At 35.0% G+C, this 15,627-nt stretch overlaps 1 protein-coding gene across 2 annotated transcripts; it reads right to left on the reverse strand.

The window, feature by feature from the left end:
* Nucleotides 1-1,056: 1,056 nt before the first annotated feature.
* Nucleotides 1,057-11,395, reverse strand: LOC136203308 (DEAD-box ATP-dependent RNA helicase 57). 2 transcript variants are annotated; one of them, XM_065994429.1, is made up of 13 exons: nucleotides 11,252-11,395; nucleotides 11,016-11,098; nucleotides 10,786-10,909; nucleotides 10,538-10,659; nucleotides 10,359-10,450; nucleotides 9,028-9,124; nucleotides 7,992-8,072; nucleotides 7,526-7,758; nucleotides 3,465-3,659; nucleotides 2,552-2,642; nucleotides 1,913-2,035; nucleotides 1,661-1,811; nucleotides 1,057-1,575 (listed from the first exon to the last, which is right to left on the reverse strand). In XM_065994429.1, the coding sequence occupies exons 2-13, from the start codon at nucleotides 11,094-11,096 to the stop codon at nucleotides 1,367-1,369; spliced, it is 1,599 nt and encodes a 532-aa protein (XP_065850501.1). In that variant the 5' UTR covers nucleotides 11,097-11,098; nucleotides 11,252-11,395; the 3' UTR covers nucleotides 1,057-1,366. The 2 variants fall into 2 exon arrangements, with proteins under 2 accessions (XP_065850501.1, XP_065850502.1); XM_065994430.1 differs by having other exon boundaries at nucleotides 11,016-11,127.
* Between the last annotated feature and the right edge of the window lie 4,232 nt (nucleotides 11,396-15,627).

Here is a 15,627-nt window from a genome sequence, read left to right on the forward strand (position 1 = left end):
TTAATTTCTCATTAGGGAATCATATAACTAACTATTACATTTATATCCAAATGCTAGGTGTGTCAATCAAGTAAACTTAATGGGCAGGAAAAAATAAAGACAAGTGTTCTAATATCAACCATTTGATCACAACCATTGTGATGGATGGTGGTGATGTTCTTGTGAAGGAATTGAGTGTGGTTGAGGCTACTGTAAGCTGGTGGACTCCTTCTAGAATATACCAGCATAATGAAAAGACGAATATGCCCTTGGCTGAAGCAGAATGACAAAGACGCCCTTGGACAACTTGTTTACGCATATATGATGTTTGAAGACTTTGTAATTTGTACTTGAATGATTTACTGAACTTATCTTCTTCTATTCTCGAGAAGGAAAGTCAAAAGGCTTTCTCCCTTTTTTCTTGTTCGTTTGAACTTCTTCTTCCCTTTGTAACTATCATCAAGGTTCTTCCTTTTATGCTTGTATCTTCACTGGTCTTGTTGGTCTCATTGCTTTTCTTATTTTCTTATTTATTATGAATTCCTATGGTTGTTTGCTTGCCGTTAATTTTGGTTCTTTTTATATTCTAATTTTGGTTATGATGTTTAGGTACTTATGCAATGAACAAAATTAATATTTTACCATAGATATATATGAATTAAATTCAAAGTATGTCATTAATTATTGGAATAAATGAATTAAATGGAATTATAAGTGTAAAATAATTTTGATATTTAAGTCACGGTCACATACATGAAAATGTAGAAATGTTGTGCTTACTTTATCCTTGTCATTTCGAGCACCTAATGAACCAAGCTCTTCGATAAAAGGTTGACTGTATTCAATCGATTTATAAACGAGCCATGTAAATAAACCGAGCCACTTTGATAAAAGCTTGACCATATTAAATTCTTAAAACTCGTGAGCAAATTCAATCTTAAATTCATGAAACTCGATTATAATGCTCATGAACATGCTCACAAATAAGTTTGCTTTGATTATTTTTTCAAAACTGTATAGCTTTTTGTTAAATAAATTTTCAAATGAACACAATTAATAGGATACGCGCGAGTAAAGTTCATGAGCAGAATTAATGAACTACTAGTAAACAACGCTCGTAAACAAGTCGCAATTGAGCTCGAGCTCACCATTATTTTGACGAGCTGAACATAAACAAGTCAAAACTACATCTGTATATTGATATTGCACACAACATATATATTGCTAATCATTTAAATAAGTATTAGAGGATCCCGCTACACGAAAACCGGGAATGTGATACCCTTCTCCGATCCTTACTGCCCAACCTGAGAACAGACAGCTAATGTGTTCCACTTATTGAACAGGATTCTACGGTCGGGTTTGGAGGTTTAATGTGATTATTGTTTCACTCATCTTCATCTTTCGGTTTCGTTGAAATCGAGTCCCTTTGTGGCCGGTGCCGCCTCCACTTCTGTTTAGGCATAGCCGTGATCCAAGCAGGAACCTCACACCCTGAAGCTGTCATTACATTAGCTATGTTCCGCAGAAACCGAACATCATTTTCTGTGTAGTATGTAATCGCTTCTCCAGCCCGCCCTGCTCTGCCAGAACGACCTATTTGAAAAACCCGACGTTTTAGCCTATGAAAGAGCGAGCTAGCGAAAACATATTGGAAAAAGTTAAAGGTTGCAATATATACCAATCCTATGAATATAAGCAGCAGCAGAATCCGGGAAATCATAATTAATCACGCAATTGATGCCTTTGAAATCCATTCCACGGGCAACAACATCAGTGGCAATCAAGACCCATGTATTTCCGATTCTGAAGTCATCGACAGCATTCTCACGCTGTATTCAAAGACAATATCAGCACGAACCAGGATACAAGAAAAGAACTAAAATAGAAAAGGAAGCGAGAATCCATTGAATGGTGCCGGTAATAAGCTTACCTGTGCCTGAGGCAAATCAGAATGGAGGACACCAACTCTGATATCGTCAAATTTCAGTTCCCCGTATAGTTCATTTGCTCGTTCTTTGTTTTGAACAAAAATCAGCACAGGCGGGTTCAGGCTCTACTGTCAAGTATGAGAGACACCAAAAACAATAGTTGGTCAAGAAATGAAAATGTTTGTGAAATTTTATCACAGAAAAAGAAACTGACACCGAGGAACGTTGTTTCTATAAAAATATAGCTAGGAAACGTTAATGGAAATGGACACGAAACGCGGAAACGGTAGTGACAAAGAGTTCCCTTGTAACATAGTTTATCACCTTAGCTACAAAAGAGGAGAGGATACGAAAAGGATAAATAATTTATAAGTCCCTATATTTTCACTTAACACACTGTTTAGTCCTCGTATTTTATAATACGTTATAAAGTACTTAACTTTTGTTCTATTCAACAATTTAGTCCCTCAAATATTTGAATTATTAATCATTTAGTCCTTCTGCAAGGAACTAAACTGTAGAATAAAACAAAGTTAAGGACCATGTAATATATTATTAAAATACGAAGACTAAACAGTGTTAGGTAAAAAAGTAGGGATTAATAAATTATTTACCCACGTCGAAATATATTGGCAGCATACCTCTGCAAAACTCTGACGAAGAGCAAGAAGTTTCCCTTCTTCACTTCCAGCAAAAACCAATTTTTGCTTGATTGTATCAGATGCAGTGTTCCTGTTCAGAATTTATATAAACAATATATTAAAAAACTCAGCAGCTTCCGCCTTGTATGCTGTAAATGAGCCGTGCCACTTATGAGCGGCTTGGTGTTCGGCTCTATAAAAGCTCGAACGTGTTCGGCTTGATTTATAAACGAGTCAAGCTTGAGCACCGCGAAGCTTGAAAGCTCGTGAGCAGACTCGATTATAGGTTCATGAACAAGCTCATGAGCAAGCTCAATTATATTGTTCATGAACACGCTCGTGAGCAAGCTTGGTTCGATTTTTTATTTAATAATAATATTTATATAAAGGGGGAAATGTAAAACAACGTAGTTTTGTGTAAAATTTAGTTTTATAGATTTCAAAACTATATAGTTTTGTGTTAAAAGAAATTTCAAATCAATATAATTAATAAATATAGTTTTGTGTTAAAAGAAATTTCAAATCAATATAATTAATAAATGTAAGTGATGAGTTGTTTGTGACCAAAGTTCATGAACTGAATTAACGAGCCGCTCACGAACTTTGCTCGTGAACAAGTTGTTAACAAGCTCACAAACAGAATATTGAGCATCAATTTTCTGATGAGACGAGCTGAGCAGGCCAAAGCTCGGCTTGATTACAGCCCTACTTGTAACAGAAAGGGTAGTGTAACATTCACATGGATATACACTTCAATGATACAAAGCGACAAGGATTTTTTTTTTTTTTTTTTAGGGAAAGCGACAAGGATTTTTAGTCATCTTTTCGTTGTTTCAAATCAAAGTCGGAAAAAACTCTTTTTTCTTTACATTACTCTAAGAAATGTTTTGATTCATCAAAATGTAGTACTCACTTCCTGCCAATAATTACTCGTACAGCATCGTGCATTATTGTGCGAGCAAGCTCCTCTACAAAATCAGGTAAAGTCGCACTAAACAGGGCACGTATTATTGAAGGATTTGAGCACGCTTTGACCACCGAATCAATCTGCTTTAATAAACCTAGCTCAAAGAGCTTATCAGATTCATCCAGAATGAGATACTCGACCCTGCATAACAACTGAAATTATAAGGTATCTCGATGCATATTCGTCGTCTTTTAACAATCTAAAAATCGGTTGTTCTTTTAGATAGAAAATCACAAAAAACGAAAACAATCTAACAACCAGCACCAAAGAGAATCGAAATGATATCGTAATAGAGCTTTATAGAATGAAAAATGCAAGCACCGACACTTCTAGGAGGTTAACATAAAAGTGTCGGACACGCCGGATGCACGCACCTGACACGCCAAAATAAGTGTCCCCTGTTCTTTTTTTAATATGGGGACACGCGGCGACACGGCTTCTGAATTAATTAGATAGAATACAAGGGTTTTTTTTTATAATTTTACAAAAAAGAGGGGTTGATATATAAAAAAAAAAGAAAAAAATATAGCAGCCGACCCTTTTTTATGTAAAGAACAACAACAACAACAACAAAGCCTTAGTCCCGAAATGATTCGGGGTCGGCTAACATGAACCATCATATAAAACCGTGAAATCAAGTCGTGTCAGCGACACAAATTCGCTCCCTCCACTCCGTCCTATCCACTACCATATTTTCCTCAATTCCCAGTAAACTCTCTCGATCACCCTCCTCCAAGTTTGCTTAGGTCTTCCCCTACCCCTCACCACTACATCCCTTTGCCACTCTTCGGTTCTCCTAACCGGCGCATCAAGCGCTTTACGTCTCACATGGCCAAACCACCTTAGTCGGTTTTCTCTCATTTTATTCTCAATAGATGTGACCCCTACTTTTGTCCTAATTATTTCATTACTCATCCGATCCTTTCTCGTATGACCACACATCCATCTCAACATACGCATCTCCGCCACCGACATCTTATGGATGTGGCAGTGTTTCACTGCCCAACACTCCGTACCATATAACAATGCTTGTCTAATTACCGTCCGGTAGAATTTCCCCTTCAATCTATTAGGCATGCCGGGGTCACAAAGGAAACCCGTAGCACTCTTCCACTTCGACCAACCAGCTTTAATCCTATGAGCAACATCTCCATCTACTTCTCCATCCGTTTGGATAATAGATCCTAAATACCGGAAGCAATCCGAGGCCTGAACAACTCTCCCATCTAGGGTGATTGTCCCTGCCTCCCTACTCCTATGGCCGCTAAACTTACACTCCAAATATTCTGTCTTACTTCGGCTCAACTTAAAGCCTCTAGATTCTAGAGTTTTGTATGTAAAGAAAAGAAATTAAAATCTAAAACTTCAAAAAACACAAACCTAAAAATCAAAACTAAAAGTAAAAAGAAAACCTAACCTAAACACATCTGATCTGCGATTTCGGAAGCCGCAACACAAAGAAACCAAAACAGCCTTAACCTATGAAGCACCACGTACGCGTATCCGATACTCCGAGTATGGGGACACGGCTGGGAAGTATCCCCTTTTTTCTTTTTCTTTTTTAATTAGGGAATACTTCGGGGATACTTTACGGGTTTTTTTTTTAAACTTCGAAAGTATAGGGTTTTTTGAAGAAAAAAAAAAACTCTGAAAGTATAAGGATTACAATTAAATTAACCCCACCCCACTAAGTAGATCCAGGTAAAAAAATTGAAATTCCTAAATCAATTAGTCGTCTTCTTTCTTTTGTCGAATCGAACGAACCCTAAATCAATCAAAAATCTCCTGGTTCGCATAACTGGCTCTTAATCGTACAACTTCAACTTTTGTCCGAGTTCTACTTTTGTGATTTATATATTTATGTATCTTTTGAATTTTTCATTATAAGTGATATATATTATTAATTATATATAAAATTTGCCGAATCCCCGCCGTACCCGTATCTCATATTTTTTAGAAATGCTGTTTGCCGTACCCGTACGAGTACCCGTATCGGTGCTCATAGGCCTTAACTCATGACGGATATTAAATGTTTATGATGACTTATTATAGATATTATTTATGGTATATATATATATAATGCCATTTTCTGTACCGGCACCCGTATCTTTACGAGTACCCGTGTCGGTGCTTCGTAGATTGCCAGGAGCCAAACAGTCACAGGAACATAAATTTGCCTATCCCACCAGCCTGTAAACTTGAACTATATAACTAAGTAACTAACAGCTCTCTCTGTCTCCCAGCCCCGGACATGACTAATATCTCCTTCCTATTTACCACGTAATGTAACCCTCTCTCCCTTCTAGAATAGAAATTCCAAATTAATGGCCCATGGGCTAACACAGGCCAGTTAGCTTTATTCGTAGAAGATTCTCTATCAGTTGTTCCAAAGAGTTGCTATGATTGCATACCTTTTACTATAATCTATGTTGCACAGAAACGGGAAATGGAATGGAAATGGATACTGGGAAATGTTATTTCTAAGAAAATTAGCTAGGAAACCATAATGGGAAAAGAAACGGAAACGAAACGCTAATGAAGAATTGTTTCCGTGCAACATAGACTATTATAAAATAAAATAGTCTATGCTTCTGTTTACAGTTGTGATGAGTATACTAATATGAAAAGGATAAAAAGCTCACTCCATGGATTACTGTGTTTTATGAAAACAAGCATGCAGCTAATCTTTCTTATATTTATCTTATCATACACTCAGAACGACGGACGTCCTCGACTTCCCAAAACCAGTATTCTTCCGCCATTCCCATCCCTAACCTCAGCCCTAGGGAACCCATACCAACAATAATACAAACAGGAAAGGAAGGCATAGTTGTCAAATCGAGATTCGACTCGTGAATCGAAATCCTAATTTTGTGAATAGTGACTCATGAATATTATAAAAAAAATAATATTTACCATGTTGAACTCAAAATAGTATCAAATATTAGTCTAGAAATGCAATTTTAATGTCAAAAAAGAAATCATATCAACCGAGTACTTGAAATTCAAATCTAATTAAACTAATTCACAAATAGACTCTGTTTAATAACTTAGTGCGTGGAGATGGAGAATTTGAGTTTATGACTCTGATTTTTTGCCTTGTTGTGAACTTGATAATGATGGAATGGAACTAGTTTGAGTTGATAACTTGATAAATAACAATCGGACTAGAGGAGAGTGAGTTTAATAGTTTGTGTTGTTGAAGGTTTTGATGAACGGTGATGAAGATCCAGCTCGAAATAGAGTTGAATCGTATGATTCAATTATAATTTAGATTCGCCCTATAGATTCGGCTCGAAATAGAGCTGAATCGTTGTCAACTTGATAATGATGCAATGGAACTCGTTTGAGTTGATAACTTGATAAATAACAATCGGACTAGAGGAGAGTGAGTAGTGGTTAGTGTTGTTGAAGATTTTGATGAACGGTGATGAAGATCCGGCTCAAATTGAATCGCGAACTTTAAGATTCTATTATAATTTAGATTCGCCCTATAGATTCAGCTCGAAATAGATTGGGCTCGAATCGAATCTCGAAATAGAGCTGAATCGAATCGTACAATTCGAATCGCAAATTGTAAGATTCTAATAACACTTATAACGTATAAATTTGTCGTAAGAATTTGCAGCAGAGCAGTTTAACTCTTATCATTCAAAACGGTGCAATGTTGACACCATCCTAGAAACCCTAGCATAATTGTATATTAAACTCACCAACGAATCAAAATAGACGGAATTGAAAAGGGGGAAATTTGGGCTATTGTTTTTCCCACGGGTCAACATTGCACACCTATGAACAATAGAGGCTAGATTGCTCTTCTCCAAAAACCTAAAGGGAAAATTCAGACCTTAACCAGTAGATAAAATAGAACATACCTTCACAACTAAAACATTTTCATTAGGGCAAGTTGAATGACTTAAAAAAATGGATTTTTTCCTTAAACGTGCTCAGACAATATTTAAAATTTATCAGCAGGAAATGATCATTATTTTTTAAAGAGAACTGACCTGCTTAAGTCGACCTTCTTCTTCTTGATAATTAACTGTAACCGAAGTGGTGTTGATATAAGAATATCACATGGCATCTTTAAAAAATCAGCACTTTTCACAAGACTTTTGGTCATTAATTTAATGCGAAATTTACTTCCTTTGGCCAATTTTTTACACTCTCTGGTTGTTTGAGAAGCTAATTCACGTGTAGGACACAAGATGATAGCTCTAAGGCCATCTTTTTTTGCATGCTGTAAAAGAAAAGAAAAAAAAAAATCAATAAAAGAGCTTGTTAACAATCATTCCTGCCACCCTATGTTGCACGGACACTTCTAGATAGTAGCCTTTCTGTGTTTCGTGTCAGTGTCCATTTTGTTCTAGGCTATTTTATGAAGGTTATGGTTTAGAAATAACGTTTCCTGTGTCCGTGTCCATGTTTGTTTCCGTGTCCGTGCAACATAACTTGAAAGGCATAAACAAGTACCTGAAGTTTCACAAACATCGGACATAGAAAAGCCAAGGTTTTCCCAGATCCAGTGGGAGCACAAGCAAAGCATTCTCGCTCCTGAACCATGAAAAAACAGATTAAGTAAAGATAAAACTTCAGAAAGTGCTTATATCAGCACATTTCTACTAAATTTTAAACTTCCGATGACATCAACCAAGCCTATCCAACTGATTCCCTATCACTTTCCTATGTTTGTAAAGTTCAATTGACAATATATATATATATATATATATACATACATATAGTTATCAAATCGAGATTGGAGTCGTGAATCGAAATCCTCATTTTGTGAATCGTGAATCGAATCGAAACGTAAGATTCGGTTCAATCTTAATATTATAAAAAAAATTAAAATTTTACAATATTAAACTTAAAATATTAGTCTAGAAATGCAATTTTAATTTGTAATAAAAAAAAGTCATTTAAAAGTCAAATTCAAATCTATTATCATCCTAAATAAAACTAATTCACAAAGAAAGAAGAAAGTTTTGAAAGAAAAGAAGACGATGAAATTATGCAATCCACCTCTGTTGATTCTGTTGATTTATCATGAAAAAGGTCATTGTATTTGTCCGTAATTATAATTTGGAAAGTTGAGTTTTATTGTAATCTATTTCTTTAAATTTGAATTTGAATTATTGATTTTTTAAATTTTTTTATTCATTTAGTTTAATCCTTATTGGTTGTATGGGGCACATCAAAAGTCATTCATGAATCCTGCCTTTAATTGAAATGTACAGATTCCAAGATTCCAAAACTCTTAATTGCTGCCAATTTTTTTCTCTTGATGCATGAATAGTTAAAATCAGACGATTCGGCCAAATCACCACCGATTCTTGATGGTTTTTGATTCTACCTATAGAGTCAGCTCGAAATGGAGCCGACTTGACTCGAATCCTACGGTCCAAATCGCGAATTGTACGATTCTAACAACAGTTTATATCTACATAGATAGATAGTGAGAGAGAGTAAACTGAGCCATTGAAAAGGTAAGTTAAATGAGAGACCGTACAGATAGGAGGACTGGAATAGCCTGCATTTGAATTGGTGTTGGCTCCTTAAATCCAAGCTCAGCAAGATTGCGTATTAGATACGGCTTGCATCCATATCTACAATAAAATTATATCAATGTCCATTACCAATCAGAAAAGTAGCAAACACATCCTCAAACATAAAATAGCAACACAAAAAAAAATGAAGATGACTGCAGTGTATTAGTCCAGAAAAGACAGATCAGAAAAGTAGCAAACACATCCTCAAACATAAAATAGCAACACAAAAAAAAATGAAGATGACTGCAGTGTATTAGTCCAGAAAAGACAGATAGACAAAACAAAAGCACTTCTTCAACCGGTAAAGAGAAGTTTCCCTTCAAAATGAAAATTGGGCACCTTAGCACAAAATAAGCGAATGACAACGGCCGTAACAGAAAAGGCAGAAGTGAACAAGTATGAGCAAAGAGAAACATGTTATCCTTTCATATTTATTCACTACAATTGCATTCAATTATTATGCACTGTACAAACAAAATTGAGAATTGATTTGATTGATTCCACAATGTCTGTACTTCGTACTATCACTACTAGGTTTGTACTATGTTTATACCTATGTTGCAGGAAATTCTTTTCAGTAGCGTTTCCGCCTTTCGTTTCCTTTTCCGTTTCAGTTTCTTTTCCGTTTCCATTACTGTTTCCTAGCTATATTTTATTAGAATAACATTTCTCAATGTCCGTTTCCGTTTCTGTGCAACATAGGTTTATACAAACAGAATTGAGTCCGCCTACGTATACAATTATTATGCACGTGTACAAACAGAAACAAACACTTAAACTAACATTAACAACTATGTTATGCATGTGTACAAACAGAATATTGTCATGGTTTGGTATTTATAACATTTTGATTTAGAATTTAGAATTTCTTATAGTTTAAATATTATCATTTATAGTTTTATAAATTCTCATTTTGTTAATGCGCCTTGTGTCGTTTTGGGGCGCGCCATCGCCGTGCGTCATGGCTCCAGGACCCCTTGCCCCTTAGTGCGCCGTGTGCCTTTAATAACTATGGCATTATTGACCAAAATGCTAATAGTTTATTCTTGTTTATCATGCTGGAACATTCCACAAATCCAAATGAATATGATATGCAGAGCAAAAGATTCAATAACAATTGCAACAACCATATCACTTTGTGAAAATTAATTCATCAATCATCAACCAAAACAATCATAAAGACAAAATATTAAAGGAAAACTTTCGAACAAACTGAACTTTTTGCCCACAAAGTAAAATAAGCATTTTGCATAAAATCAGCACTATTATCTAAGAAAAGAAAGAATATCACCTTGAGCTCAACTCTGAAAATTTTTGAAGAGGGGAGGGAACACTATTTCCAGACACATGAATCCGATGCATTTTCCTAAACACTGAATCCCGCTGACCTCATCAAGAAGAAGAAAATCATAACACAGATTATATGAAAAGGTATTCCTAAGAAAAAGCAGATTTAGAGAAATGAAAAACCTCGATTTGCTTATTCAACTCTTTTGCAGAAGGCTGGTTCTTTTCATCTTCCTTAATTTCTTCAACAATTGGAGAGGTTACAGATTTTGAACGCTTAAAGACAGTGAACCCCTCAACAGTTTCTGTTCCAACAAAAACAAATCAAACAATAATGCCATAAAATTTAAATGTAATAATACCAATGCAGCAATTCGAATACTTATTCTGGATTTAAACTAACTTCTGGCAGCTACTAACAAATTAATTACCAGCAACATTAGCATTTTTCCTCTTCCTCTTCTTAAGAGAAACAACTTTCTCTGGTTCAGGTTTTCCACCTCCAAACGAGCTCAAATCATCTATCTGAACATTATCATTACTTTCCTCTTTTCCCTAGATGAAAATTTAAAGTAAACAATAGAACAAAATAGAGTGATAGATTAAGAGGCACAAAGCAGGAAAATAAAAGACAAGCCAGAATTTAAAAACGAAATTCTACCTGAAATCGGGAGAAATCACTGGCAAACCTTTTTTTATCAAATCTGATTCCCGCAAACAAAAAGGAAGAGCCTTTCTCCATTCCTGAAGATTATAATAGTTGGAAACAAGGTCTTGAAGATGAAGCGGCAGAGAAACAGAGAATAAACTAGAGACGGTGAGGCAGCAGAAAATAGTTGGAAAGAATGGGGGAAAGCAGGAGGAAGAAGAAAAAGAACAGAGGAAAGCAATTTCTACCGGAAAGTGGAGGAAACACTGGTACGTCCTGGAGCTGGCGCCGGGATTCGCTGCGGTGGAGTGGGTTATGGTGGCTACTCCTGGAACAATCTTACGCTAGTAATTGGGGAAGGCATGGGCTGCCGCAATGGGTTGGGATTTAGGTTGTCGGGTACGGGCGTGAGTTGGGATATATTGGGGAAATTACACAAAAAAGCCTTTATAAAAAGTAATTTACAGTTATAACAAATCATATTTTGTATTTTGTCAATTAGGAAGTTATCAATAAATGATTGGTTAGAAATGGTTAGAAAATGTTAAAAGATGATAGAAATTCAAAAATATCTAACATTTTTAAAATAAAAAATGATATATTTAATATAATACTAATAAAATTATCAATTTGATTAAATTATAAATATTTTTATCATTTCTGATCTTTATCCAAAAAAATTTGATCCAAACAAGGCCAAATTTAATTAGAAGTTTAAAAATGTAAACATTTTTTTTCTTATTTAATTTTTCAATAAAGTAAAATATCAACAATTTTAATAAAAACTAGTATTGTGCCCGCACATTGCGCGGTGAATTTTTACAATATTTTAATTTTTTTTAAATTTTATATCATTTACATGTAGTGATATTAATATTTTATTTTAAAATAATTGAAATTTACAGATTGTAAATAAATTAACATACATATCTTTATAATTGCTTGATAATAGGTTTTGGAAATTTTTTTTTTTTTTATAGTAAACGATGCATTATATTAAGAATAACAGCAAGTTACATCCCCATTAATACAATCAGAGATAAAAGAAGGAAAATCATCCTTAAGGATTTCCGTTTGTGCTAAATTTAATCCCCAAGCAGCAAGTTTATGTGCTGGGATATTTGCAGATCTTTGTTCATGAATAATTCTAAAACACAGAAAACAGCAGCTGATCTGCAGAATATTCTCAACCAACACTCCCAACCAATTTGGACCCGTGAACTTTGATTGAACTAATTTGACCGCTTCTAGTGAATCAGTTGCCAACGTGATAGACTGGAAGCCTGCATCCCGGGAAATCCTCATGCTAGCAGCAATCGCTTGAAGTTCAGCATGGAGGGCCGAAAGTGAGGAGCCAATTGGACCACCTCCCGACAGCAGCACCAATCCTTCGTGATTTCTAATGACGAAACCAAATCCACTTCTGTTCCCATTAGGTAGAAAAGTTGCATCAGTGTTCACTTTAAATTCATTTATATCAGGAGGACGCCACAAGCAATTTGGATTCTTTTCGCCTTCACTCCCTGCATTTTCCCGTACAGGTCTTGTATCAGTAACCCTTGACAAAACCTCCAAACCGTGCACCATTTCATTGACAATCGCCATACCTCGAGCAGTGCCAATTGGAGGTTGCTGGTGAGCCAGGCGGTTGCGTTCCGCCCAGATAATCCACAGGATATCGCAAACAGTTGCAAATTCCTGCTTTGTAGTCATAGAGGAAATCTGCCACAACCAATCCAAGCAATTCTGCGCAACAATCTTATAGACCTTCAGCGGCAACATAGACGATTTCCAGAAATCCTTAGCACCTTTGCAGTCCCTAAATAGATGAATTATTGACTCACCAGACAAACCACAGAGCCAACAACTGTCAAACTTAATTACCCCTTTTCTATAGAGGATAGAGTTACAGGGAATGTACTCTTTACAGGCGCACCATACCATGTGGATAACTTTAGGGGGCAGATTTAAGCTCCAAAGTTTCCGCCAGAAAGAGGAGGGATTCATAGACGTTGTAGCATACTCCGTCCAGCAAGGTAGACCAGAAATTGCAATCATATAACCCGTCTTTACTGAGTAACTTCCTGATTTGGTGTCCCTCCAGTAGATTCTATCAGCCCCAGCAGAACGACTCAAAGGTAATCTTAAAATGGCAGTTGCAACTTCCGGGGCAAAGCACTGTTTTATTAATTCCTGCTTCCACTGAAACTCATCAAGATTTATCAGGCACGAAACCTTACGGGATGGCAGATCATGAAAGAGAGTTAGCGGCCTGTTGCAAGGGACCCCTTCAACCCAGCGATGCTCAAAGATATCCACCAGGTGACCATTGCCAATCCGCCAAGAAGATCCCTCAATTACAATTTGTCTAGCTTTCAACAAGCTGCGCCATACCAAACTAGGACAAAAGCCAACGTTAGCATCCAAAATCTCATGCCTGGGATGATATTTGTGTTTTAGGACTTGGGCACACAGGGAGTTAGGATTCTCTATTAGTCTCCAAACTTGTTTTGCGAGAAGTGCCATATTGAAAGCATAAAGGTTTCGGAACCCCAGGCCCCCATACAATTTTGACTGGCAGAGTCTGTCCCATTTACTCCAGTGAATTCTATTCCTCTTTGGATCGTTGCACCACCAAAACTTAGCAATTTGTTGTTGGAGCTCCTCACAAAACGTCTTCGGCAGTAAGAATCAACTCATGACATATACTGGGATTGCTTGTGCTATAGATTTTATTAGGACCTCTCGACCTCCTCTAGAAAGCAGCTTTTCCTGCCATCCCCCGATTCGTTTCATCAATCTTTCCTTAAGGTATTTAAACATAACTTTCTTTGATCGACCAATCATCGCCGGAAGGCCTAGGTACTTAGTGAACCGCTCAACAGCTTGTATGTTAAGTATGGAGAGGAGGCTTTCCTTGCTCGCACAGCTTACCCCCTACTAAAAGTGGCTTCCGTCTTGTCGAAATTTATTTTCTGACCCGAGACTGCTTCATATAGGAGAAGAATCTGTTTGACCTTGGTGCATTCTGTTACAGTAGCTCTGAAAAAGATTACTGAATCATCTGCAAAAAATAGGTGTGAGATTGAGGGGCTGGACTTGTGTACACGGATACCATGTAAATGTCTGTTCATTTCAGCTTTCCTAATCAGTGCTGAGAGCCCTTCCGCGCATATAATGAACAAATAGGGAGAAATCGGATCTCCTTGTCGGAGACCCCTTGTCGGCTTAACGAAGCCTTTTGGAACCCCATTTATCAGGAAAGAGAAGGTTGCTGAAGGTTTTGGAAATTGTTGAAACTATAATCTATTGGCCATGTTGAAATGTTTACAAGGGTCCTTTCTTTCCGTTCTTGTATAATACTTTTTCTATATAATCTTGCAATTTTAAAATATTTACTACATTTTGTGGCGATGTTTTTTCGATTAAATTTTAGCTCTCCTCAAAAAAAAAAATTCTCGTGCTTTAAAAAATCTTTGATAAATCCATGAATTTGAAATAAATATGTCTTTCTTTTTAAATTTTATTTGGTTTATATAGTAATTTGGAGATTTAAATATTGTGTTAATTATTAAAATAAAAATTTAAATGTGTTATAAAAAAAATTTAGTTTTATTGGTTTTAATGTTATTTAATAAAGTTAAATGAATGAAATTTGAATGGATCCTTGCATATTTTTTATCGTTATATAATTTGTTTTCATGGGTATATTTTGTAAGTTATTTTATTATATCTATTAAATATAAATATAATTATTTTTAAATTATGTAGGTTTTAATGCTATTTATTAAAGTTAAATGAATGGAATTTAAATGGATCTAACATATTTTTTTTTGTTAATGTGTTATAAAAAAAAATTCAGTTACATTGGTTTTAATGCTATTTATTAAATTTAAATAAAGGGAATTTGAATGGATTCTTACATATTTTTTTGTCGTTACATAATTATTTTTCGTTGTGATATTTTGTAAGTTATTAATTGTATCTATTAAATATAAATATAAATTATTTTCAGTAATATTGGTTTTAATGCTATTTATTAAAGTTAAATGAATAGAATTTGAATAGATCCTAACATATTTTTTTATCGTCATATAATTTTTTTTCGTTGGGATATTTTGTAAGTTATTTTATTATATCTATTAAATATATATTAGATTAGATATAATATTTATAATTTTCCTTTATTACTATTTTGACAATTAATCAAAAAGACTTCTAAAATTCTCATAATTAATTTCTCTCCGCTTCCATTATTATATGTAAAATATAGATATAGAATTCATCACTGAAAATGACAAAGAAACTTAGAATGGTAATCGTGACAAAACATGATTTATAGTTGAAATAATTTTCCAATACCTCTTTAATTATTTTCTTCAATATGTCTCCAATTCAATAAACAACTATTGTGCGAAGTTTTATATTTGTTCGTACAAAAAATGCATAAAAATAAAAAATTCAATCCATATGAGTTAAATAAACCAAATTAAAAAAATCAGTGAATTTTTATCAGGTTCTAAATTTGAAAAATTAATCTAAATCCAATTAAACCTAAAAATTGACCTAGCAGGTCAAAAGAATCGACGGACTCAGACTCATATCCTTCATCATTAGGTTTTTA

Source organism: Euphorbia lathyris, chromosome 8, assembly GCF_963576675.1.
Source record: "Euphorbia lathyris chromosome 8, ddEupLath1.1, whole genome shotgun sequence".
Taxonomy (NCBI): domain Eukaryota; kingdom Viridiplantae; phylum Streptophyta; class Magnoliopsida; order Malpighiales; family Euphorbiaceae; genus Euphorbia; species Euphorbia lathyris.